Below are 26,950 nucleotides of genomic sequence, written 5' to 3'. Positions count from 1 at the left end.
ACCTCCCACATGTGTATTTTAGATCAGATCAGCTAGATTTTAAGAAAGAAAAGAAAGTATTATTTCATTGAGAGAACCAGCTAGTTTTTTAATTCTGTTGAATAAAAGAAGTTAAACATACTGTCTTTACTTGCTCCAGCAAATTCTCCCTAAGCCAATATTTATTAAGACATAGGAATTAACACATATCTTAAGGTATACCATGTCAATCACAGCAAGATGTGCAAGGAGTGATGGCTCACTCCTCACCTTGAGAAGTTTACGGCTGTGTTGGGTAGACAGAATTGATATATAGACAACAGCAGGGATAGCCAACATCTGCAAATAATAATGCAACAGTTGGGCCGGGAGGTGTGGCTCATGCCTATAATCCCAGCACCTTCGGAGGCCAAGGTGGGTGGATCACCTGAGGTCAGGAGTTCAAGACCAGCCTGGACAACATGGTGAAACCCTGTCTCTACTAAAAATACAAAATTAGCCAGGTGTGGTGGCATGCACCTGTAATCCCAGCTACTTGGGAGGCTGAGGCAGAAGAATCATTTGAACCCAGGAGGCAGAGCTTGCAGTGAGCCAAGATTGCACTATTGTACTCCAGTCTGGGTGACAGAGTGAGACTCTGTCTCAAAAGAAAACAAAACAAAAAACAAAATAATGCGACAGTCAGGAGTATCAACAGCTAGCTTGACCAGGATACCTGGGCTGTTTCAATATCTAGTTTGACATTGATTATTGGAATTATTGCTCAGAGGCATGCCACTCCAAAGAAGTAACTGCCCCCAGAGAGACTGCATGAACAGAGGCTGGTGGCTGTTGGCCCAAGATCCTAAATGGGAGCCTGCAGTGGTCAGTGGATTGTTCAGCATGGTCCCTAAAGTCCCGCCCAGCTCACAACATCAATTATTTTCTTCCTTAAGCACCAGGAAATAATGAACTTTCATATCTCAAAAATGTCTCTATAAGTCAACATTTTCAGGAATCCAGGTTACACTTCTCCTAAGTTCTCCCAAACTTTTGGATCTCAACTATGGGTTTTGTTTCTCTTCATCCTAATTTTGGCCAATCATGACTACCATCACTTAAGAAGCAAGATTGGGAAAGGAGATTGCTTTAACATTGTCTAAAGTTTGTCTTTAGTCCCAAAGCCTGTCACCTACTACCATTTTCACTCACCTCTGAGTGTTACATAAAACTTTCCCAGTATTTCCTTTAAAACATAGAGTTTTAACAATCTCAGTTATTCTTTTTTAACCAGCTCATCTGTAGACATTGAAGAATCGATTCTCCCAGTATAATCCATAAAGTAATCTGGTTTCCAGCATCTTCCCAGAGGGAATGCAAAGCTAAGGAGGCACAGTGGAAAAGGGGGGCCCATAGGTAGGTTCTTTCTTCTACTGCATACACACGGTCCTTGAGAGATGTAGACTACCAACTCCTTTCTCCATTTGAAGCAGAAATGATGCCTCATAACAGGACTAGTTGTGCAGATGATGCAAACCCCAAATCCTCAGCTCAATGCTTATGGCCCTCTTTCACCTACAATGCTCCTCTCCAGCTGAGCCAATCTTGTCTCCTAACCATCCTGGGATGCCCTTCCCTTTTATTTCCTGTGGGATGAAGAGGCACACCAACCTTCTAACATTCAGGGAAATGATGTTTAACCCTTCATATTCTGCTCTATAGGCAGGCATTTGTTCATTTGCCAACAGATGGTCTAGATAGACCACTAAATGCTGAATAATATTTATATTGCTACATTAGATATATATTCATTTTATGTTAAAAACTTACTGCTTTAGGAGAACCAGGGATTGAAGAAGTAATAATACAATATTTCATTGGTATTATATTTGACAGAGATGAAGTTTTCATAAATGAGAGGTGAACATTATAAAATATTACTCAGATTCTGTTAGTCACTAGTGATATAAACATGTCTTCCCAGCTCTATTTTATTCAGGGAAAAGTGGAGAATGTAATTTAAGAAAAAATAAAACCTGCACAATTTTTAAAATGGTCCACAGTTCATACTGTTAATTAGATTCTTTCAATGTGGAAAAGGTTCTAGAAGTTCAGAAAAACTATTTTGCTGACTTAGCATTTCCATTTAGTTTCCTCTGACAAGTCAGGTTTTTAAAAGACCTAAAGCAGCTAGAGTAATGTGACAGTGCTCTACTGCACTCACCACCACAAACAAGTAGACAAAAGGTAGTCTTGTAATAAAAGTGGTCTGGTTCTTTGTGAGGGACAACTGATGTCCTGACATGTGGATATTTGTCTTGGCTATCTTGAAAAGTTTTTTTTTTTTTGGTCTCTAGTCAATTGTAGTTTTCAGACAATGCAAGCTATGATACTCTTCATTATTGCATTATTTACTTATGACTGCATAACCATAGTACCATAAACTTAGAGGTGTAAGACAACACACTTCTGTCAGCTCACAGTTTCTGTAGGTCAGGAATCTGGGGACATACAGCCTAGTTGAGTTCTCTGCTCAGGGTTTTACCAAGCTTCAGTCAAGGTATCAGCTGGGCTGTGGTCTCATCAGGAGTTCAACTGGGGGAGTTGCTGTTTCCTCACTCATGTGGCTACTGGCAGTATTCAGCCATTGTGGTTCCGGAGTTAAGGCCTCAGTTTCTTGCTTGGTGTCCACTGGAGGCAACATTCACCTCCTGACTGCATGGTCATCTCCACAGGTAAGTTCATAGCACAGCAGCTGGGTTCTTCAAAGCTGTCTAAGAAGCGTGTCCTCCAGAGACAGGTGTTACAATCATATGTATCACAATCACATACGTTCTGCCACTTTTGCCATTGTATTAGTCTCTTTTTATGCTGTTGATAAAGACATACCTGAGACTGGGAAGAAAAAGAGGTTTAATTGGACTTATAGTTTCACCCGGCTGGGGAGGCCTCTAAATCATGTTGCAGGGGCAAAAGGAACTTCTTACATTGTGGTGGCAAGAGAAAATGAGGAAGATGCAAAAGCATAAACACCTGATAAAACCATCAGATCTCATGAGACTCATTCACTATCACAAGAACAGTATGGGGGAAACCGCCCCCATGATTCAAATTATCTCCCACCAGGTCCCTCCCACAACATGTGGGGATCGTGGGAGTACAATTCAAGATGAGATTTGGGTGAGGACACAGAGCCAAATCATATCAGCCATAAAAAGAGAATCACACAAAACTATTAATGCCAGGAGGTGGGCATTACAGGGGCCACCATAGATTCATTCTGCTGCAATAATACATCTTATAAAGTTATTAGAGCTTTTGGTTATATGTAGAAACATGTCACTCTAAGAGCATGAGATAAGGAGCTAGCTGTACTCATGGACTAAAAAAGAAATTGATACGCTAAGACCATGGGACAGCAGAGTGTCTCTCATAGATGTGATTTCAGAAGTATATGGGTACAGAGTTGAATGCAGTGTACTGAGGCATTCAGTATGAGGGTTGAATGCACCAATAATGAAAAAATATATATATAAACATTTATTAAGTACATTCATGTGCCAGACAGTATCTGATAACTTTCCAAATGTTATTCATTTCATGTTCACAACTGCCCCATGTGGTCCATGCTATTGTTATTTTTGTTTTGCAAATGAGGAAACTAAGGTGCAGGACATTTAGGTAGGTGACTTACTCAAGGTTGCATGGATATGAACCAGTGGAGCCAGGACTTGGGGCAGTCCTTTTAACTACTCTGCGTGTTCTACTGCTCTACTCTAAGTTGGAAGCTAGGGCTGGGAGTCAGGGTGGTGGAAGAGGTCTTCTCTAATTAATCATTCATTCATGCCACCTGAAACTCAGAATCTCAGGGAAGGTTGGGACATAAGGAAAAATCAAGGGAGTGATCTGGTGGCAGGAGAAGTGTTATGTCAGGGCTGAGAGAGGGACTGTTGAAACACAGTGAGGAATAGCATGAAGATGTGCAACTGGTGCTGGGAGTTTGAACAGGTGCACCAGGATCCTGGGTGCCTGGAGAGAGTGGCCCCATTAGAATGAGAGGTTTATGCTGGTTGTGGGACAAAGGGGACAGTTATCAGTGCGCTCGGTCACAAAAGCTCCAGCAGAATGTCCAGGGTAGACAGCAAGGCACCTTTTCTTGTGACGAATTTGGCTAATGGCGCCGAGAGGTGTAGCCTCAGTGGGCCAGCTCATCTCGTTCCTTCAAAACAGCCCCCAAATGTCTCCAGAAAAATTAAAAAGGCAAGATGTGAGTTTATCTCTTATGAATTCATCTTTTTATTTGCATCATCTCTGATGTCTTTTTTCTTCCAGTTGTTCTAAAATATACTTGGATTTTCAAATGCATGATTGCTTTTGGAACCCGAATTTCATAAAGACTTGGTTCACGTGACTGTTTTAGAGCCAAAAGTCCTGTTTCTGACTCCCAGTGGTGACTGCAAGTCTCAGAGCACAGGTTTCACGTGGGTATCAGGGGTGAGCTTGGTCAACAGGAGTCTCCCTCCCTACCAAGGTTGGCCAGGGGAGAGTGAGACTGCCCTCTGGTGATGACCTCCCTGTGGGAAGGGGCCCATCCAACATCCAGCCTCCTGGCATTCCTCTTCTCTAATCTGTAATGTCAGGAGCATCCTACTCAACAGGATAGGAGGTTCCAGAGATGGGAGCAGTGGGGTAGAGCTATCCAGCCTGCAGTGTCTTGGAATCCAGGACAGAATTCTACCCTGGATCCACGACAGATGGAAGTTGCTGGAGGAGTTCAGAAGGGATGCACTGTGACGAAGCCTGTACCTGCTGTAAACAGGCAAGGGGAACAGGGGAGGGCAGGCAGCTATTTATGTCCCCAAGAGGCTCAGTGGTGGAAAGAGGGCCTGGAATAGGTTGATCAATATCTTTTTTTTCCCCCATAAGTTATTGGGGTACAGGTGGTATTTGGTTACATGAGTTAATTCCTTAGTGGTGATCTGGGAGATCCCGGTGCACCCATATCCTAAATGGTATATACTATAACATAAATGTTGTCTTTTATTCCTCACCCCCCCAACTTTCCCCCCAAGTCTCCAAAGTCCATTGTATCATTCTTATGCCTTTGTGTCCTCATAGCTTAGCTTCCACATATCAATGAGAACATACGATATTTGATTTTCCATTCCTGAGTTACTTAACTTAGAATAATAGTGTCCAAAAATAAAAACAAAGATAAATAGACGGGAGTTAATTAAACTAAAGAGCTTTTGCATGGTAAAAGGAACAGTCAGCAGAGTAAATGGGCAACACACAGAGTCAGAGAAAATCTTCACAATCTATACATCAGACAAAGGACTAATATCCAGAATCTACAACAAGTTCAAACAAATCAATGAGAAAAAATCCCATCAAAAAGTGGGTTAAGGACATGAATAGACAATTCTCAAAAGAAGATATACAAATGGCCAACAAATGTATGAAAAAATGCTCAACATCACTAATGATCAGGGAAATGCAAATAAAAGCCGCAATGTGATACCCCCTTACTCCTGCAAGAATGGTCATAATCAAAAAATGAAAAAACAGTAGATGTTGGCATGCATGTGGCAATCAGGGAACACTTCTACACTGCTGGTGGGAATGTAAACCAGTACAGCCACCAGCCACCATGGAAAACAGTATGGAGATTCCTTAAAGAACTAAAAGTAGAACTATCATTTGATCCAGCAATCCCACTACTGGGTATCTACCCAGAGGAAAAGAAGTCATTATTCAAAAAAGATACTTGCATGCATGTTTGTAGCAGCACAATTCACAATTGCAAAATCGTGGAACCAACCCAAATGCCCATCAGTCAGCAAGTGGATAAAGAAACTGTGGGATATATATATACACACACACACACACACACACACACACACACAATGGAATACTACTCAGCCATAAAAAGGAATCAATTAACAGTACTTGCAATGACCTGGTCGATGAGTATCTTAAGAAAGGTGGGCAAGCTTTGGTTACATCAATGGCCTATGGAGAAGATTATGGCTATATCAGACACAAAAGAGGGTCCCTTCCCTTTTCCTTGCTTTTATTCTTGTCATTTTTTCTGCCCATTTTTTTCTATTTTAGCTACTTACTTGTTTCTTACCTGTCACTCCACCTGGGCCAGGACTGTTTTGCCTACCCATCTGTCCTCAGCACTCACTGCTGTGCTTGACATATAGTAAGTGCTTGGCAAATATTGTTGAATGCACAAATGCATGCACCACTGGCCTTGGAGATTAAGGAGGAGACGGGTACAACTATTGTTCTCTGTCTCACTGGATTTTAGCTTTGGTCATGATAGCAGTTGGCTGTGGTCTTCCTACAGATAACAGCAGACAGGGTCTGGATGGAAGGAGAGAAATGGGCTATTGGGTTCTAAGTTCTGTCAGTGTTGGGTGACTGAAGTCATGCACAGAGGCCTCACTGAGGGAGAAGCCTAGCACGGAGGTGGTTTGAGTCAGAAACAGGTAAAAGGTAGGAAAAGAGAGAAGCAAGCCTTGGCAGCCCTGACGTCTCCACCAGGGAGAGGGCCAAGTCAAGCTGGGAGAGGCTTTAGGGTTGCTGAAGGGGATTTTCAGGCAATAAAGGCAGAGGGCCATTAGGGCTGCTGGGAAAGTGCTTGGTTTAAAACAAATAAGGCAACCGGCCATCGCAGCATGGCTACCATTTCTGAAGTACTGCCTGATTCAAAGCCTCTCCTGCTAAGCCAGTTCTGCCTCCTCTACTGCACCCCACCCACCATCAAGGCTTAACCACAGGTTGAGGTCACAGAGACCTTAGAAAGAAGTCCCAGCTAGGCAAGGGAGACCCAACAGAGACGCCTGCCCCTCGGGGCCCTGGGGTCCTGTGGGGAGGAGGAAGGTGCAGCTGGGAGATGCTGGGTTCTGCGCTCCTCCCTCCAGCCCCTGGCCCGGGGTAGAGAAGAGGCTTAGACAAGCTAAGGAGAGCACTGTGGGCTGGGGCTTTTGCCGCTATACCAGCCTGGGGTGGCCACCTCAGAGCAATCCCATCCCCAGCATGGAGAGGAGGAAGGGGACCCAGTCTGGGGAAGCAGTAGACCCACTGGTGCCCACAGACACCCGAGGGCAGTTCAGAAGGAAGCTGCGCTGTGGCAAGGCTGGGGCTCACCATGCTAGGCCAAGGACTGGGGCAGGGTGCCTGGGTGCAGTGAGCTCCCTGAGAACCCCAAACCACAGAGGAGGGTGGCAGAGGGCAGAGCGAGCCAGGGGGCACTGGCCCTGATGGGTTGGAGAGAGGCTAGACCCCCAGGTTCCCTGAGGAACAGGCTTCACAACCCCAGCACTGCAGGGCCATTTCCATGGGATGGGCCCCTTGCCTGGGACGGGGGTGTGATGGTGGGCAGTGGCACAGTCCCCTTGCTGAATTCCTAAGGACTGGCCACTGCCGGCATGGGCTGGGGACGTGTTCAGATAGGAAAAGCAAAGCCAGTAGGCCTGCAGCGTCCCAGTGTTTGTGAGCCCCAAATTCAAATGTTCGAACCTAGCCCACAATGCAATGGTGTTAGGAGGTGAAACCTTTGGGAGATGATTAGGTGATGAGGGTGGAGGCCTCATGAATGGGATTCGTGTCCTTAGAAAGAGACCCACAGAGCTGGCTAGCCCCTTCTTCCAGGTGAGAGCACAGGGAGGTATCACCTATGAACCAGGAACAGGGGCCTCACCAGACACTGAATTTTGATTTTGGACTTTCCACGCTCAAGAACTGTGGGCAATACCTTTCTGTTGTGTATAAGTCACCTAGTTTATGGTATTTTGTCAGCAGCCGGAACAGACAAAGGGCCCTCACCAGGAGACATTAGAGGAGGGCTGGAGGGACCCAGGACATCCAACCAGGGTTAAGCTACAGATTCTGGAGTCACGATTTATTTGGCAATCTTGGGCTTCATCAGAACCCAGAGATAACCCAGTATCATCAGTGGTGATGCTGGCCAGCTCTGAGCCAGCACATGAAGAAGATCAGATAACAGAGTAAGTGGAGAAGCAGATGTGGGAGCCCCAAACTGGCCTGGGGGGCTTTGGCTTTGAAAGTTGCTTCTACCCAGAAGTGGTCCCAGGAGGGACACCCTCCCAGGCTACCTTGGGCACTCACTAATTTGCTTTCAAGGACACAGGGTTACGAGGACATCCACAAATCTCAAAATGCACAGATTAGTTGTGTTTGGGCATGTGGACCTGAATGACCTTTAGCCGGGAACAGTAACTGGCAAACGTTTTTCCAGCCTTCCCACTGTACAGGACACTCATTTCAGGCATCTCTTCAGGATCCACACCCCTGGCTGCATTTCCCTGTGGTCTTTCTACCTTGGTTTTCTGCTTTGAGTGAGAAGCAATATGTGAGTCATTTTGTTGTTGTTTAGCAAATGTGTTTTGAGCCCTGATTACGTCCCAGGCCCCCTACCAGGTCTTAGGGTGGATGGCAGCGAATGGCTTAGAGTTGGTTGCTGCACTCCAGCAGGCCACAGTCTAGCGCAGCGCTTCCGGAAGAAACGGAACGTGAGCCTCATCTAGCTAATGGGGGCACGTGTGTGCCCATTCCCCAGCCTCCACGGCCCCAGTCAGCCTGGGGAATAGGAGGCTCCTGAGCTTCCAGTGACCTCCTGCTCATGGTGGCATGAGCATGCCGTGCAGGCAAGGTTTCTAAACATAAAGGCCTCGCCTGCAGAAAATGGAAAGAAAGGGGACCCTCTGGACATTGACTAGGGTAGTCTCCTGGCTGCTGTTTATTTTTATGTGGGTGAAGCAATTAATGTCCTAAGTAAAGATTCAGCGGGTAACCATTTATTAGCTGAATGTCTTGCTATGGTGACCAGCAGTGACCTGCTTTTGTTAATGTGTATCAGACAATTAGCATCACACTGTCATTACCCTAATACCATTCTACAAATGCTGTTCTGGTGTGCTGGAGAGCAATTTTGTGAGGGAATTCCATAGCAAGTAATAGAAAGTAAAGTTGAGAAGTACTCGTCTTTTTCACTGCGATTTGGAAAGATGCCTCTTTGTGGAATGAAACCATTTTTAGACTGGATTTTTTGTTTAATTAATAAAAAAGGTTAAATTTTTATTAGTCAAGGTCTTTGCAGCGCAGAGCGGTTTGGTCTTTCGTTGGAGAAGCGTCGGTTTTTCGCTCCGCGACTGTGGCCTCAAACTTCGGCGCTGGGGAAAAAGAAATAGCCCGAACCAAGCCGACAGCTTGTAAATCCCCCAGGGGAAAGCCCTCGGCAAGGAGCTGGCCACGAAAGCCGCCAGGACAGCGCCCCTCTCTGGGGGCGGTGAAGAAAACTCATCCCTACAGGCCGGGGGCCGGGGGCCGGGGCGCTGCGAGAGATTCGTGGTTATCAGAAGTCGGCCCAGCTGCTCATCTGGAAGCTGCCTTTGCAGAGCCAGGTGCAGGAGATCGCGCCGGATTTCAAAACCGACCTGAGGTTTCCCAGCGCAGCCATCCGTGCGCGGCAGGAAGCTAGGAAGCTACCCGGTGAGTCTGTTTGAAGATACTATCCATCCACGCTGAGAGACACTATCTCATCCATGAGAAGATACTATCTCATCCAAGCTGAGAGAGTCACCATCATGCCCAAAGACATCCAGTTGGCTCGCCGGATACCGGGAGAGAGAGCTTCAGTGAAGGCAGTTTTTATGGCGTTTTGTAGTAAATTCTGTAAAATACTTTGGTTTGTGACTTTTGTAAGAAATTGTTTATAATATGCTGCATTGGTACTTAAGTCATTCCATCTTTCACTCCAGAGGAATGTGGAAAGTGAGTGTCCACTGACCTCAGGGATGTGAGCACTGTCGCTAAGGAGTGACAAGCTGCTAATATGCAGAAGGGATGGATGATATTTCTTGCTTCTCATGATGCATGTTTCTGTATGTTAATGACTTGTCGGTTAGCTATTAAGGTACTAGAATTGATAAATGCGTACGGGGTCCTTTTGCAATAAAACCGGTTATGACTTGATCCAAGTGTTTAACAATTGCGGCTGTTAAGTCTGACCATACATCGCTGTGATAGAATGTGGGCTTTTTCAAGGGTGAAGGTACAAGTCTTAACCACAGTATAACTTAACAGTTTCCGTAAAAAAATAAAAACAAATAAAAAAAAAAAAAGTAAACTTGGCAGCTATAGAATACACTGTGTCCATTTATGACTATTTAATACATTGTAGTGTCAACATTTTAAAATTAAATGTTTTACCTTCACAAGTGAAAAAAAAATGGTTGATATAGTTTGGCTGTGTCCCCACCCATATCTCATCTTGAATTGTAGCTCCCACAATTCCCACGTGTTGTGGGAGGGACCCAGTGCGAGGTAATTGAATCATGGGGGTGGTTCCCCCATACTGTTCTCACGGTAGTAAGTCTCACGAGATCTCATGGTTTTATAAGCGGTTTCCGCTTTTGCTTGGCTGTCGTTCTCTCTTGTCTGCTACCACGTAAGACGTGTTTTTCGCCATGATTGTGAGGCCTCATCAGCCATGTGGAATCATGAGTCCATTAAACCTCTTTTTCTTTATAAATTAGCTAGTCTCAGGTATGTCTTTATCAGCAGCATGAAAACAGACTAACACAATCATATTCTTAGTTAATAATGTTTGCTTTTCTCTGGTCAAACGGGTTTGAACTTTAACTGAAGAACAGGCTGTTTGAGCAAATGCATAGTTTCTAAGGAGTTTAAAACTATCTGAAGTAAATGTAACAATATTTAATGGAGGAAAATAAGTTATGGCTTACAAGTGTTATTGGGAAAATGTTCATATTTTGGGTACTATCATATGTAGAAGTGTTAAAGTAAATTAGAATGGAGACCAGACCTGAAGAATCCCTGGGCGGACAAAACCAGTTAGGCCTCATAAATGACCTAACCCTTGCTTGCTTTGCAAACATAAGCAAAACTTAACTTGAGCTATTTGTTGTAAATACCTATACTGAAGAAAAACAGGATTTAAGTTCAACTGACCAGGACAGGCACCAAACTTATATAACCAGGGATCTTCCAACGGAACAGACCAAATGAGGTAGCTGTGCAGCTGGAGCCACAAACTGTGCTGCTTTCCTCTGTGTCCATCCTATGGAACCCTTCTCCTTGCTCCCCCCAGTGGAGCTCCTTAACCATGTCTGGTTTGGAGCTGCCTAGTTCATGAATTGTTGTTTGATCAAATAAATTCTTTAAAATTTATTTGTGCCTCAGTTTACTGTTCAACAGAATGAGTTTTTATAGATTTTAGCATTCAAATCAGTTTTGTGAAAGGCTCATAGATATGTACTGATACCTTATTAATGTTTCCCCAGTGACCAAAGACATTAAGCATCTTTGCATGTACTTATTTGCCACTGTATGTATTATTTGGTGAAGTGTCAGATCATTTGTCCATTTACAAAACATATGCTTTATTACTGAATTTTGATAGTTCTTTACATATTATGAATATTAAAATCTTTACCAGATATGTGATTTATAAATATTCATCAACAGTCCATTCCTTCACATTGCTGAGTAGTATTCCAGTATGTGATGTCCCACAGTGAGTGATGTCCCACAGTGAGTGATGTCCATACCTCTGTGGATGCTGAATCTCCCTGAAGTTACGATTTCTTTTTAAAAATTCCCTTTGATGCCTAGGATCATGTTTTCTTGAAGAGGCTTTCATTGTTCTTTCATGATGCAGATTTTTCTATGTACCAGGCGCTTCTTGCTCACTGGTTCACATTTTCTAAGAAGGACCAGAAAGTCTGAGCAGGAGAGTTAATTGCAGGGGCACCACGCCACCCCCAGCTTCCCTGCAGCTTGAGGCAGGAGGTAACCAGCCATTATGGGGCAGGATCCCTGAAGACCAAAATGTGGAGACTTTATTTTTTTCCTGGGATGCCAACACCTAGTTCTCCGTTTTTCCCCACTTAGTTAATTTTTGTGTTAGGACAGACCACCACCTCAGCCTACCTTTCTCTTCCCCGGCAATGGGCACATGGCTCATTTCTGGGCTCTCTGTGCTGTCCGTGGGGAGTGGGAGTGCAGAGGACACTGCTTTCTGCTGCAGGCACCATGTTTAGTTGGTCTCACTTTGAGGTGCTCATATCCCTCTGCCCTCTGTCAGCCCAGGTGTGAGGACCCAGGGTCTCGGCTGGGTGCGTGCTGTCATGGCCTCTCTGCTCTGCCACATCAGGCCCATCTCCACCCGTGCTGTGATCTGTCTGCAGTGATGACTCTCTCTCACTCTCTTTATGGGGCCACTCGCCCACTTAAACTCCTTTTAGGTGATTTCAACTGGGGTCAGGATAGAGAGGGGAGAAGGAAAGGTGTATGTTCAGCTCATCGGATTTAACTGGAAGCTCTCAAGGCTACTTTAAAAATCATAAAAGCCATTCCCAATAAGCTTGTTTGTTTTAAAGGAAATCTCCTTTCCAAATCACTGTAGATAGTAAACAGAAGAAGTTGAAAAAACCAAATAAAAACAGGAAACACGATGAAAGAATGTTTCGATGTAACAATTAGTAAAAGAATTTGAGCTACCTTGTTAAATGGCAAAGTCTATTTATTATGTTGTTGAAGACAACTAAAACAAATGGCATTTAAAAACTCCAGATGAGACGATAAAGCAAAGAAATGCCAGATGAATTCATCAAGATAAAAAGCAGTATGGCAATGTTTTTATCAAAGTAGAATTCAAGTCATGAAGCATTCAACAGGAAGATTATTTTATACTGATAACAGGTACAGGCTATGAGGGAAAAGCTTTGCAAAGCAGCAACAGCAAAACAGAGAGCAAAAAACAGAAGAAGATTAGCTATGGAAGAAAAAGAAGGCTGTAGAGAATCTTAACAATATAATTATTATGTTTCAATCGACAAAGAACAGGATAAATCTTAAAAAGTGGTCTTTTTATTGTTACAGAAGGTAATCATTCTTTACACTACAACGGAAAACTCAAAATCCACAAAGGAGAAATTTCACAGACAATAATCTCTACTATATCCATACGTGGAGAACAGAACAAAAAACTAGGTCTAGACTAGAGGACAAAGAGAAACCATGTCAGACCAGAGCATATTGATGGCTCATGGTGAGTGACCCATGGCCTAAAGGTGCCTGTTTAGGGCCCGGGAGCCACTTGCACAGGCAAAGCAACTTACTCCGTCTAAACCACCACCAGCACCCCTCCCTGCCTGGTGATGTCACCTGGGGGGCTGGGCTGGAACAAGTCCAGATGCCTTTGCCCCTGCCTTGGAAGAGCCACCAGGAGCTTCCTCCTCTATCCCCAAGTTCTCCACTTACACACAGCACCTGACAATGAAGGTTGGCAAGTTTCCCCTGGGCCATGACTGCACAATGGCTACCCCCGGCCTCTGTGGCCTCCGAGAGAGGGCTCCAAGACATATCCCAGCCCTACAGGGGGAAAGCAACACTGCTGTTGACCTTGAAGGGATCACTGTAGGGGGCTATAGAAGGGATTGTGACATTTATTGTTCTGAAAATGCCATCAAAGACAGCTGTAAACTCTAGTCTTAGACACACTTGGCAAGACATAGCCAAAAGAGGTAAATTCGAAATTAGAACAAATGTCAGCAGTTATTACCTGGAGTTTGAAATTCTGATCTGTTACACAGTAGGATACTTCAACCTCCATTTCAGTTTATTTAAGTACTTATTAGGTAGCTTGCAAAATTACTAGAAAAAATATTTCTAGAGGACATCTTGAAAATGATGAAGTAGCAGGAAAATTACAAAGATATAACTTATTTACGAAGTCCCTAGAGAAACACCATTGGAAAGCTTCAACTTGAAGATAATTTCGTTGAAAATGCACTTAAAACAAAAATGGAATTAGAATTTTTCTGAACTTTGGATACTCTTCAAATTTCTGGAGGTACCACCTAAAAATAAGAAAAAAAAATTTTAAAAGGGAATAATTCTGTCACTTAGACATTTAACAGATGCTAACAAAAGTGACAATATTTTTCATGACAAAAGACTATTCAGTTTTTAAATGTAGTAACAAAAACTTTGGCATTTCATACTTATAGTTTAATTTTGCCTATATCACAAAGAATTAAATATATCTAATCATAAAGTGTGATTCAGAAGAAGTAGCCCATAGAATTCAGCTTTCTATCTGGAAGGAAAATTACTGACATTTGATGAAAATACTGAACAGCACGTTGTGGAGCTGTCTTTTCAGCCCCTGGGGAAAGCATGCAGGCTGGAGGAGGGGCAGGACCAAGTAGGTGCTTCTGAATATCTGCTGGTAGACTCTTAAGAGTTTTCTCCAGCCTGCAGTCGAGAACTACTGGCCTAGCCCAGGGTGTATAGAGTGGGCACCCAGCTGTGTACCAGGAGGCTCAGGAACAGCTCTTAGTAAGGATTCAGTGAAATCTGGGAAAATGTAGTACGGCGTTGTCCACAATTCAGCCTTGTGCTCAAAACAAACAGTATTTTCAGTTTTGATATAAATTGTATCAACGAAGGCATGCTCATTTGTTTTGGGGGTAATAGCCAGTTGGGAAAGGTGGCAACTAAGTGGATGGAGTAAAAATTAGAAATAATTTGACAACATGGAGAAATAGTCATAAAAAGGGAGTTTCTATAAACACACAAAGATTAACAGGCTAAAAATCATAAGAGAAAGCAATTAGCTCGCTGTTAATGTGGTAGAAACATATGAAGATGAGAAACTGAGAGGCAGTTGGCAAACCCTTGCTGGTCTTAGCTAAGTTTAACACCGGAATCCACAAATAGAGAATTCGAACATACTGGGAGGCCACGTTTACTTTTTTATGTTCTGTGTCCCCAAAAACACATGTAATAAGAACAATTCTAAGAAGTCGGTCAGGACTTCCAGGTCAAGTATCACTTCCCCTGGTATGAGGCCTTTAGACTGCAGCCTTTCCAGCTATGTGGCTCAGTGGTGGCACATGGACCCGAGTGCCCAACACACAACGTGGCCAAGCCCAACAGCTGGTGTGAAACCTGTGAAAGTGGACTGCAAACATGTTCGCTGGTTAGAGGCTGAAGGTTTTCACAGCTGGTGTGAAGCCTGTGAAAGTGGACTGCAAACATGTTCGCTGGTTAGAGGCTGAAGGTTTTCACAGCTGGTGTGAAGCCTGTGGAAGTGGACTGCAAACATGTTCGCTGGTTAGAGGCTGACGGTTTTCACAGCTGGTGTGAAGCCTGTGGAAGTGGACTGCAAACATGTTCGCTGGTTAGAGGCTGACGGTTTTCACAGCTGGTGTGAAGCCTGTGGAAGTGGACTGCAAACATGTTCGCTGGTTAGAGGCTGAAGGTTTTCACAGGCCTGCTGGGATCCAGGCCATCCACCCCTTGCAAGTGCCGGAGAGCTTCCCCACGGGCCAGCGGCACTGGATGCCGCACAGGGACATAGCGGGTGAGCTCCTCTCTCCCAGAAACTGCCCATGGAAGATGGGCACCCTGGCCCGAAAAGTCAAGGGCAGAGTACATGACAGCAGGAGAGCCTGAAATGAGCAAACACGAGAGGGCAGGCGGGAGACAGGACACACAGGACTGCCGCAGGACGCCGAGAAAACGGTCCTTCCAGCCAGGCTGGGCAGCAAGGCTGGGCTCCGTGACATCAGAAAGAACACGTGTGAGGTCAGGATGTTCTCACATAATGAAGGGATGTTGGCTGAAGAGGTTAAATGTATTTCACAGAAACCATTATATGGAAATAAAATATTTATTGTTAAATGATTAAATTTTTCTCACTCCTTAGAATACCTTTAAATTTTGCCTTTAAAGAGAATATTTGTTAGCAACCCAGCACAGTTGACTGTTTCTGACCTAGAGTTTAACTATCAATGCAATCATTTATGAATTTAAATACTAATTATTTTAGAAAGAATTTCATTGTAATACAGTTTTGTTTTTAGAACATTATAATCCGGCCAGGCATAGTGGCTCACGCCTGTAATCCCAGAACTTTGGGAGGCCACGGCGGGTGGATCGTGAGGTCAGGAGATCAAGACCATCCTGGCTAACGCGGTGAAACCCCATCTCTTACTAAAAATACAAAAAAATTAGCCAGGTGCCTGTAGTGCCAGCTACTCGGGAGGCTGAGGCAGGAGAATGGTGTGAACCTGGGAGGCGGAGCTTGCAGTGAGGCAAGATCGCGCCCCTGCACTCCAGCCTGGGCGACAGAGCGAGACTGTCTCAAAAAAAAAAAAAAAAGAAGAACATTATAATCCATCAAATGGAGTGCAAGGAATAGATCCTTGGCATGGTTTCTTTTGGAATACGTTTATTTGATGGCTTGATTAGTTGGGTTTATGAAAATATTTTTTAAAAAAGAGTTTTTATTTTATTCTCAGCTTGTAAGTCCTACATTTCTGAACATAATTCTGCAAAACTGAATTGATTAATTCTTCAGGACTTAAAACTGGTTTTACACTGACACCAATTTAAACAGCAAATGGATGACAAAGAGCTCTTTCAACTCATGAATTCTTCTGCAAAGAGTATCTTTGGGTTTTTATTAGCAAAGACTTTCATTTAGATAACTGAATTACTTATTTTCCATTTCTATATGTTTCATATTCATATACTGAGAGGGGTTTTCCTGTTTCCTGATTTCTTTTGAGGAAACATCTTTACCACTGACTTGGTGTGCCCGTGTTCAATCTTATGCTGATCCATGTTTTTTTAAATGTCAGTGTTATCTCATTTGTTTAAGAGAAATGAGACATTACTTGCTTCTTCACATCAAATATTAGGAATGTAAAAGGATGGCATCTTCACCGGGAAGCGTGGCCCAGGCCGGGTGCAGTGCTGGGGGCAGCGGGGGCAGCGGGGGCAGTGCTGGGAGCAGCGGGGGCAGAGGGGAGGAAGTCACACTCTAGAATGTATATTTAGAGTGATGACGTAGTATCTCAACCAAACCTGTGACAACAAAGTCATGTGGCAGAGGAGAAAACAGAAGGGTTCACAAATCATACTCCTGCCCTTACTTTCCCAGTCAATTTTAAATGGCCGGAAAGCTGGTGTATCAGTTCCCTGTGGCTGCTAGAACAAAGTTACCGCACGCTGGGTGGCTTATAATAACGGCCATCGAATTCTCTCCCAGTTCTAGAAGCCAGAAGTTGGAAATCAAGGTGGCAGCAGGGCTCCGCTCCCTCTGGAGGTTCAGGGAAGGTTCCAGTCCCATCTCCCCCAGCTCTGGTGGTGCCACGTGTTGTTCCTGGGCTCGTGGCTGCATCGCCCCTGCCTCTCTGTCCATCTTCCCGTGGCCTTCCCACTCTGTGTGATCACCTGGTGTATGTCTGTATCCACGTTTCCCCTTCTCATCTCAACTGAATACGTTCCCCAGTAAGGTTGCTTTCACAGGTACCAGGGCTTAGGACTCCCATATGACTTTTTGGCGAACACAGTTCCCAGCACAGAAGGCCCATTCCTGGCCCACAGTGTTTCTGCCATGCCTGGCATCGAGCCTCCTTCTCAAACCCTCTCTGCCTTCGGCACTCACTCAACTTTCTGCAGACCCCTCTGTTTTTCTCAGCAGCTACAGGATTTAGGTAGGTCCTGGCTCTGATTTTGTTCTCCTCACTCTCTATGCGTGAAAATACCAGGTCCCTGGCACAATGGAGTGTCTCGAAAGAATGAAGGGTGCTGCCCTGAGAGCTCTCATCAGCTCTCACATTTATGCTATCACTTCTTCAAGTATTAGACAAAGAGGCCAGCCACGTTGGCTCACACCTCTAATCCTAGCACTTCAGGAGGCTGAGGTGCGAGGATTACTTGAGTCCAGGAGTTCAAGACCAGCTTGGGCCATATAGTGAGACCACAATTCTACAAAAAATATAAAAAATTAGCCAGGCCTGGTGGCGTGTGCCTGTAATCCCAGCTACTTGGGAGGCTGAGGTGGGAAGATCGTTTGAGCCCAGGAGGCAGAGGTGGCAGTGAGCTGAGATTGTGCTACCGCATTCCAGCCTGAGTGACAGAGCGAGATGCTGTCTTTAAAAAAAAAAAAAAAAAAAAAACTAGACAAAGAGATACTTCAGATATGACCTTTCTTCTTATTATCTCCAATAATCATCCTTTGCATCTGCAAACACGTGGTGAGGCTGGGAAGTACACCTAGGTACTTTTCCCACTATACCATGCTATCAATCTATTCTTCTTTTAGCTTTTTCTCTCTGTCCTCAGTCCCAAAAAAGATGATAAACTCCATGAAGAAGGACAGAGTTATACATTTTTGCACACCTCGTAGCACTGGCAGCTTTGGAGATTTTGGTTAGATGTTTTGAGTGGATGAAGCGAGTGGCTCAGGGCACACGGTAAATGTGCATACCAGGCTGGCTGCTTGCTAAGCCCAGTCTCCATCATTTATTGTCAGGGACACACGCCCATGTCAGGGCAGGTAAAGATTCCACGCTGTGGCTGAGATCTCTTCCTGTCAATGAGACGGGGCCCCTGGCAGGCCTCAGACTCTGCTCCTTGATCCTCAGTTTCCTCAACCATTGGATTAGAAAGGTGTTCTCTAAATTCACTTCAGCCTTGACATCCTTTGATTTCTTTCTTTCTTTCTTTCTTTCTGAGACTGAGTCTTACTCTATCAACCAGGCTAGAGTGCAGTGGCACGATATCAGCTCACTGCAACCTCCACCTCCCAGGTTCAAGTGATTCTTGTGCCTCAGCCTCCCGAGTAGCTGGGATTACAGGCAACCGCCACCATGCCTGGCTAATTTTTGTATTTTTAGTAGAGATGGGGTTTCACCATGTTGGCCAGGCCAGTCTTGAACTCCCGACCTCAAGTGGTCCACTGGCCTCGGCCTCCCGAAGTGCTGGGATTACAGGTGTGAGCCACCGTGTCCAGTCCCTTTGATTTCTTTATGAGTGTGTTGGTCAAATGGCTCACAAGCCCTTTGGGGGATCAGATGAAAGGCAAGGACCTGGTCTCTGGAAAATGTCATTTTAGGGGGCACATAGAGCCTCTGTAGCCCATTAAGGACCCCAGGTTCAGAGCCATGGCCTGAGTCACCACATAGCTAGAGAGCTCTGTGTGCACGAGTTCTGCCAGTGTTGCCGGGCTCTGGGCTTCACCTTCCTCTTCAGAATTCCTCAACCTGCAGCATTCGCAAGCTGGCCATTGGCTGTGCTCAGTCAGGGTTCTGTTTTAATCAGTGTTTCCCACTCAGAGCCCCGAATCCCCTGCTTGGTGTCCAGCTGCACCACTGAGTCCAGCAATGTCAATTCAGAGAGGCTAAGGGCGTGGTGTAGAGAACAACTCTGCTTATGTGGCTCTGACAGTTCCTTAGAGCTGGGTGATTCTACAGCTATCGGTTTGGTTTTGTACTTGTTTGGTCAAAGCACAGAATAAACTGGAATTCAGCAATTTAAATGAACACTTCAAAAATCTATCCTGAAAAAGAGTAATAATATAGTCAAAGAACAAATTACAAATGGTAAAAGTGTTTCAAAACTTACCGATGATGCTCTTTTGCTCTACCAGATAAAAAACAAAATGTGAAGAAAGCAAAAGCTGCGCCTTGGACAGACCAGCTGGCCAGGGCATAGCCACACCACTCCATGATTTCTCCAAAATAGTTGGCTGCAGTTACGTATTCAAATAAGCCTCCTAGAAGAAAACACAGACCAAAGTAGTACATTTACTACAAAATGAAATATAGACTTCAGAGATGCTAGTGAATACTTACCTGGAGAACATAAATTCAAGAACGGAAAAATATTTCCCTTATAGGATGTTAATCAATAAGACATATCCAGCATTACATGGTTTACTAATTCATATCACAGCTTCTGATCATCAACTACATATATATATCAATACCCGTCTATGTGAATACATGCATGTACAGTTACAGTGGAAGACACCACTAAACCACTGCACCTGTTGATGGATCATGCAAGCAGAGAATACAGAGTAACAACTAACAATGAACTAGCAAGTAAAATGGACCTAAATAGAACCCTAGAGCAATGAGTGACGAAGATATTCACTTTCAAGCACAGATTCGTTCATTCATTCATTCATTCATTCATTCATTCATCACATCTTCACAAATGCGCTGAGTCAGTATTATGGGCCAGGCCCTGCCCAGGCACTTGGACAGACCCCCTCCCCACATCTAGAACCATAAACCCCAGTGTCATGAACAAAGAGAGCATGCAGCACATGGAGGGGGAGGAGTAGTGAGGGGCAGGGCACAGTAGTGAGGGGCCCTGGAACTGGGATGGGGTGGAGGAGGTCACCATCACAGAGTGGCTGGGAACAAGCCTCAAAGGGAAGGTGAAGGTCGATTCAAGGCTTGCAAGTGAGGGCCAGCCTGGCAGGTGCTGGGGGTGCTCTCAGGAGTGCTCCAGGCAAGAGAAGAGATGCAGCAAAGGCCCTGAGGTGGAGAGCAATGGCTGGCACACTCCAAGGACCAGACGAGGGGCAGGGAGAGGGGTCCTAGCAGAGAAGGAGGGCAGGAGGTCCCTCCTTGGGACTTGGGACTCACCCTCAGGCTGTAGCTTTGTGGCTACTCAAGTGTGTTCTAGAGAGGCCTGATGTATTCTGCCCTGGGTTCCAGTTGGGCACTATGTCTGCAGAGCTGAGAAAATTCGGAAGGCATATAAGGACAGAGCATTTTTTAAAAAATTAGGCCGGGTGCGGTCGCTCACGCCTGTAATCCCAGAACTTTGGGAGGCTGAGGCAGGTGGATCATGTGAGGTCAGGAGTTCCAGATCAGCCTGGCCAACATGGTGAAACCTTGTCTCTGCTGAAAATACAAAAATTAACTAGGTGTGATGGTGCACGCCTGTAGTCCCAGCTACTCGGGAAGCTGATGAATAAGAATCGCTTGAACCCAGGAGGCACAGGTTGCAGTGAGCCGAGATCGTGCCATTCATTGCACTCCAGCCTGGGTGACAGAGTTAGACTCTGTCTCAAAAAAAAAAAAAAGACAAACTGATTACACCCGAAGTCATAAGACCAATTTCAACAAATACTGCAGCGTAGGGTGGAGACTAGCTCTCTGAGCACACTGCAACCTACGTGCATGAGGGCTTTGGCTGGAGCTGAGATGATTTTTTTTTTTTTTTTTGGAGTTTTGTATTTTTAGTAGGGATGGGGTTTCACCGTGTTGGCTAGGCTGGTGTCGAATTCCTGACCTCAGGTGATCCACCTGTCTCAGCCTCCCAAAGCGCTGGCATTACAGGTGTGAGCAACGGCGCCCAGCCTGAGATGGTCTATTTTTTAAAAAGAAAGAAAATGGTTTTGCTGAGCCCAAGACAGCAAAGTGCTTTTCTTTTTCTTATTTAAGGAAGGTGGGGGTGTGTAGATGCTTGCAATATTGAGCTTTCTACTACTTTTCTGTAAGCTTGAAATAATTCATAATTATAAAATAATACTGATATGGTTTGATTTTGTGTCCCCACCCAATCTCATCTTGAACTGTGATCCCCACAGGACAAGGGAGGAACCCAGTGGGAGGTGACTGGATCATGGAGGCAGTTTCTTATGCTAGTGAATTCTCATGAGATGTAATTGTTTGAAAGTATGAGGCAGGTCCCCCTTCACTTGTTCTCTCTCCTGCCGCCATGTGAAGGTCTTTGCTTCCCCTTCGCCTTCTGCCATGATGGTAAGTTTCCTGAGTCCTCCCCAGCCATGCGGAACCGTGAGTCAATTAAACCTCTTTTCTTCATAAATGACCCAGACTCAGGTAGTTCTTTATAGCAGAGTGAAAACAGACTAATACAAATAGCAACATTCATTGACAAACAAACTTTTTAATGACAATATAATACATAAAAATATCAAACTTAATGCCCAATAAATAGAATGTCATTCACAATGTGTGGGCATATGCACCTGCAGAAGCGCCTGCAAGAATGGACCCAAAGCATTCACAGCGCTGTTCCCTCTGAACCGTGGAGCTTAGTCACTGTCACTTTCTTATTCACCCATTTCTGTAACTGCTTCAACTTTCTACAAGATGACATTAACGATCATCTGTATTTCAACAGAGCCCTGGGCAGCTGAATCCCAGACATGGAAGGACCTTTGCACCCCGTCCTGCAGATGCCAGTCACCCAAAGGGCAGACAGCCTGTGGGGAGGGCTGGGGCCATGATGCCTTCCCGCATGCAGCCTGCTCAGTGAACCTTCTCTCAGAGGGTCCAGTGTGGGGCACATTATTTGGTGGAACCATATGGGTGGACCAGTAAGCATGTAATTAGACCGGAAAACCTGGAGATGCCAATCTGCCAAAAAATGTCTTGAGACACAGGCTGCTTACAGATGCCGCATTACAAAACCACAAACTGGTCGTCACACACAGCCCACAGCACTTGCCCTAAACCCTAGTTCAGCCTGTATGTACCGACTATGGGCATCCTATCTGTGCACCTCTCTTTATCTCTTTATTTGTTCGTTTTGTCACTTGCTCTTTTGACGCTAACCAGTTACGGCACCATTATTAACAGAGTCCTGGGAAGCGTTTCTGAAAGACCTCACGTAATCACTGGATGTAGACGGCACACCTGTGTATTAGAAACCATGAGTGTGTCACGTAAAAACACCCTGCAAATTAAGAGTCTGCAGTGAGGGGGGCCAGTCACAAAGCCGACCATGGTGGAGTCCTCATGGGGCTCAGCACCCAGACTACCTATACCTGTAGTCTTCAAAACATGACAGATTTTACACGAGGGACTCCAAAGCTAGGATAAAATTTTGGCTTCCACATTCCTTGGGCCTCTCATGGTGCTGCCTCTAAGGCCTTGGCACTGAATGTTGCCCTGAAGAATCTAACAAACTTTCCCTTATGAGCCACTCACAGCATGTGCAGATGATCATCACTGTTTCCTGTCGACTTTCCCTGGTAGAGGGTGTGCACTTGCAAACGGCAGACGCTCTTGCGTCTTGTTTTACTTCACAAAAGCTTTCTTGAATTAGTTTTTAAAATATGTTCTGTTCCAATGCTTTGGATTTCTTCTTCATGGACTTCAGCGTGCCTAGGATGGATGTATTTTCCCTACTTCTCCAGCTATCACCAAAAACGTCATTCACAATAAGAATTTTTTTTTTTTTTTTGACAGGGTCTCCCTCTGGAGTGCAGTGGCGTGATTGAGGTTCACTGTAGCCACGAACTCCTGGGTTCAAGTGATCCTCCCACCTCAGCCTCCTGAGTGGCTGGGACTACAAGTGTGCACCACCATGCCTGGCTAATTTTCTTTCATTTTTCTTGTAGAGATGGGGGTCTGGCTATGTTGCCTAGGCTGGTCTCAAACTCCTGGCCTCAAGTGATCCTCCTGCCTCAGCCTCCCAAAGTATTGGGATTACAGGTATGAGCCACTGCACCCAGTCTAGGTATCATATTCTTTGCTTTTTCATTTCTATCTTCTGACATACTTCTGTGGTGTTTTGTTGTTTTTTTTTTCCTGGTCTTGTGGGCCTTTTAATTTAATGATTAGAAATAAAGAATTTTGATCTTGTCTGATCTTGAAAGCTAAGCAAGGTCGAGCCTAGTTAGTACTTGGATAGGAGAAATTAAAAATTTTAGAAGCATTTTCTTTCTTAAGTCTCATGTGTCCCATGTCACCTGCACCGACATCTGGTGCTACTTCCTGCTGCCTGAGAGTCGCAGCCAAGCTTCTACATCTCCTTTGGCCTATCTGTTCTCAGAGATGCCATTGATGGCCATAGGCCGTCGGGAAGCTGGGTTGATTACTAGCTGCAGGAAGGAGGCTATGCACTGTAGGGAAATGTGGCAGGGAGGGGTCTCCCTTTACTGAGACAGAAAATAAGCTAAGTTTGTAGATTGCAGGTTCATTGCAGGTGTTCTTCAGCTGACGGGTATAGACCCTGCAACTGCTCCATTCACATTTTATTTGTATTTTTTACGTTTTTGAGACAGAGTCTCACTCTGTCGCCCAGGCTGGAGTGCAGTGGCATGATCTTGGCTAACTGCACCCTCTGCCTCCCAGGTTCAAGCGATTCTCGTGTCTCAGCCTTGTCTCAGCCTCCTAAGTAGCTGGGATTACAGGCATGTGCCACCACACCTGGCTAAATTTTGTGTTTTTAGTAGGGATGGGGTTTTACCATGTTGGCCAGGTTGGTCTTGAACTCTGGACCTCATGTGATCTGCCCAACTCGGCCTCTCAAAGTGCTGGGATTACAGGTGCAGCCACCACGCCTAGCCTCCATTCACATTTTAAAACTCATGTTGGAATTTTGATTACAATTTTCCCCTGCTTTGTGAAACATGTTTCTGCTCAGGTAAGTTTTGCTGCTTCTTTGCTGTCCCAATGTTATGACTGCACAGATTTGGGGATCATACCTTTTTTGTTCTTCAGGTTTCAATATGTTGGATTAGAACAAGGATCAGACATGAGAGCAGGAAATGGAGGGAAAGAGGCTGAAAAGTTTTTGTGGCATCTCAACTACTGTGGGACAGTGGACAGGACCCTCTGTATGAGGCATGTCAGGCCTTTCCGTGACCAGCCTGGCCCAGGAGGGCCCTCCCATGGGATCCTGCCATCTCTGGGGATGCCCTTTCTTTTGGAAGTGGTGTTTCTCAAATCTGCCAGTCTGTGGCTTCTGGCATCTTCTGCACCTTTTCATTCTGCCTCCCCTAGGACTGTGCTCTCTCCCTTCTTTGTCTGGCTCATGGCAGCCCCTCCTTAGGACAGGGCCCTCTCCTTCAGGGGACAAACACTTGCCAATGAACCTGGAATCATGCTGTTCCCCATGCAAGGGTGCTGGGCACAAAGCGAGGGGGCCACCATCCAGCTTACATTGCACTTTCTCAGCCACTGTACCTGCCAGAGGAAGTGGCTCCTTGGGATGACCCCATGAGGGTGCAGTTTGCTTATAAGCTCAACACCAAAGAGGGGATTCTTCCCCAATCCACCCAGGGGCTGAATGGGTGAACAGCAGCCTGTCTAGGACTCTGTCATGTTTTCTCTTCTCTGCCGCTTCTATCACACTACCATCACGTGTGGAGCTGGCTTTGCTGATTCCAGGTTCTCAGGATCACAGTTTTAGTAATTTGGGATTTGGAGCATTGTTTGTTTTTGTTGCTATTCTCATATGGTTTCTCAGAACATAAGTGGAAGAAGTTCAAACTAAGTGATGTCATGCCCTTTCTCCATTAAAGTTTTAGATTTCTGTACTTTAAAAGTTTTTTTTCTGAAACTCTGTTGGTTTCTAGTCCTTTTTATGGTACATTGCTTCTTTACTCCTAATTGTAATTACTCGTTATAAAAAGCATTTAAAGTACTCACTTTATAATGTTTCCATTAATTCTAACATCTGAAATCTTTCACGTTGAATTACATTCTCCCTCATGGTGCTGTACTTCCTTGTGGGTTCTGTACCTTGTGACCGTACCTCTTACTCTGTGGAGTGTGGCACATTGGGTTCTTTGAGACTCAGGTTGAATGCAGATCCCCTTGGGGATCTGGGCTTTTGCTGGCCAGGAGAATCCACCACCACCCTAGGCCACGGAAATTAATTCACGGCTTGAGATTTTTCATACTATACAAGTAGTGCGAATCTGGGTTATAAACCAGCATGCGGGTTGGTGCCTCGTCACAAATTCTCAAAAGACACGCTCCAGATTCCATCATTCACCTAGATCTTGTCCTCTGATGATTACTTCCTTTCTTGATAGTATACTGATGTGTTTAAGAAGATTTTCAAAATATTCCAACATTTTAAAATGTTTTCAGAGGAGGGTCAAAGTATCTATTTCATTATACTGCTAGAAACAGAAGTGTCAGACACTCCTTGTAAATCATACGTTCTTCCTCATCCTCTCTTTCCAAGCACAGATATAACTGGACTTTCTGCTTTGTTTAATAACTGTTCAGTTAGCCAGATTTGGTTCTTTTGTTATTCTAATAAGACAATAACAACAGCACTTGTTATTAATAATGATGATTTACACTGAAAACTTGTAGCTAATAAATACCATGCTACTACTTCTTAGAGCTGGCAACACTAAAATAGACAGGCACCATGGCACCCAACTTTCACAGAAATTCTTCACTTTCAGTACGTACCCCTTGGTATTTTGTATCCAGTGTCTCCTGGTTTTCTGAGATTCCTTAGGATATGATCTGAATGGATGTTTATCAACATACCCGCTAACCACAAGCCAAAACCTAAAGGAAAAAAATTGCAAGATGATTATGGCTAATAAACCATAAATTTTCACTACGAGCCCCAGCCTGACTGAACAGTATTATTGCAACCCTTCATATTACCATTGTTAGTGCAACGTATTAGCCATAACTGATAGTAAAAACCATCAAGCACCTTTGTCAGGTATGCTAAGCAGGGCTTTGTTTTTCTAATAATACACATACATCATCTAATGTATTCAAAATATTTTGACCTGATCATCATAATGTACATTTTCAGGATGACAGGTATGGATAGAAATCTGACTTGGGCACAAGGTTCCTTTCCAGGGAGCATCAGGGAGTCAGCCCACCAAACAGACTCATCCCATTTATTTCTCACAAAATCTGCATGAGGCAATGCTACCATCTCCACCACATGGATCAGGAGGGGTGATGCTTCTGTGCTGCTCTGTCACCACTGGCTGTACACTGCCCCTTGAGGGGTGGCAGTTCCTAGGAGCCGATCTCTGGTCTTCTCTTATTTACAACCTCATTTGAACAAATTAATGCACATCCACGTTTCCCCTACCGCAGAATTCCTACAGGCTCATCAATCAGCATTCCTCGGTCAGTCCTTCTTCCTCGGTTCCTACAACAGTCTACCATGGCTGGCTGCACGGCTCTCCCCAGAATCCCACGGTATCCCCAGTGTTCTCTCCTATTCTAACAAATCTGCAGGGATTTTTCATCACTTAAAGGAGAGTTCTTAGTATTACATCAATTAATTCCATCAAGAAAACGCTCAAGGCCAAAACAGTGCTTTATAAAAGAAATATTGATAAAAAGGGGTTAACTTGATGGTTCTGATATACTTT

At 44.7% G+C, this 26,950-nt stretch overlaps 1 protein-coding gene and 1 long non-coding RNA gene across 6 annotated transcripts in view; one reads left to right on the top strand and one right to left on the bottom strand.

The window, feature by feature from the left end:
• The window catches only part of LOC123573918 (uncharacterized), an 85,290-nt gene that overhangs the window by 37,482 nt on the left and 20,858 nt on the right, over positions 1–26,950 (top strand). Inside the window, exon 3 of the long non-coding RNA XR_006698636.3 lies at positions 23,198–23,291. This is a non-coding gene — a long non-coding RNA (uncharacterized lncRNA). The remainder of the gene's footprint in view (positions 1–23,197; positions 23,292–26,950) is intronic.
• Positions 12,861–26,950, bottom strand: part of SRD5A1 (steroid 5 alpha-reductase 1) — a 37,261-nt gene continuing 23,171 nt past the window's right edge. For 2 of the 5 annotated variants that reach the window (XR_012413574.1, XM_045393527.2), the window contains 3 exons: positions 26,013–26,114; positions 19,435–19,585; positions 12,861–13,874 (listed from right to left, as the gene is read on the bottom strand). Coding sequence is in view for 3 of the 5 variants with exons in the window: in XM_045393527.2 (XP_045249462.2) it covers positions 13,808–13,874; positions 19,435–19,585; positions 26,013–26,114 (320 nt within the window). In the remaining 2 variants the exon portion in view is untranslated. Of the gene's footprint in view, positions 13,875–15,485; positions 15,641–19,434; positions 19,586–20,468; positions 20,562–26,012; positions 26,115–26,950 lie in introns of those variants that run through there. The other 3 variants (XR_012413573.1, XM_073993132.1, XM_005556574.5) reach the window with 2 other exon arrangements.

This window comes from Macaca fascicularis, chromosome 6 (assembly GCF_037993035.2).
Source record: "Macaca fascicularis isolate 582-1 chromosome 6, T2T-MFA8v1.1".
Lineage (NCBI taxonomy): Eukaryota > Metazoa > Chordata > Mammalia > Primates > Cercopithecidae > Macaca > Macaca fascicularis.
This window is presented reverse-complemented; position numbering and strand designations above follow the sequence as displayed.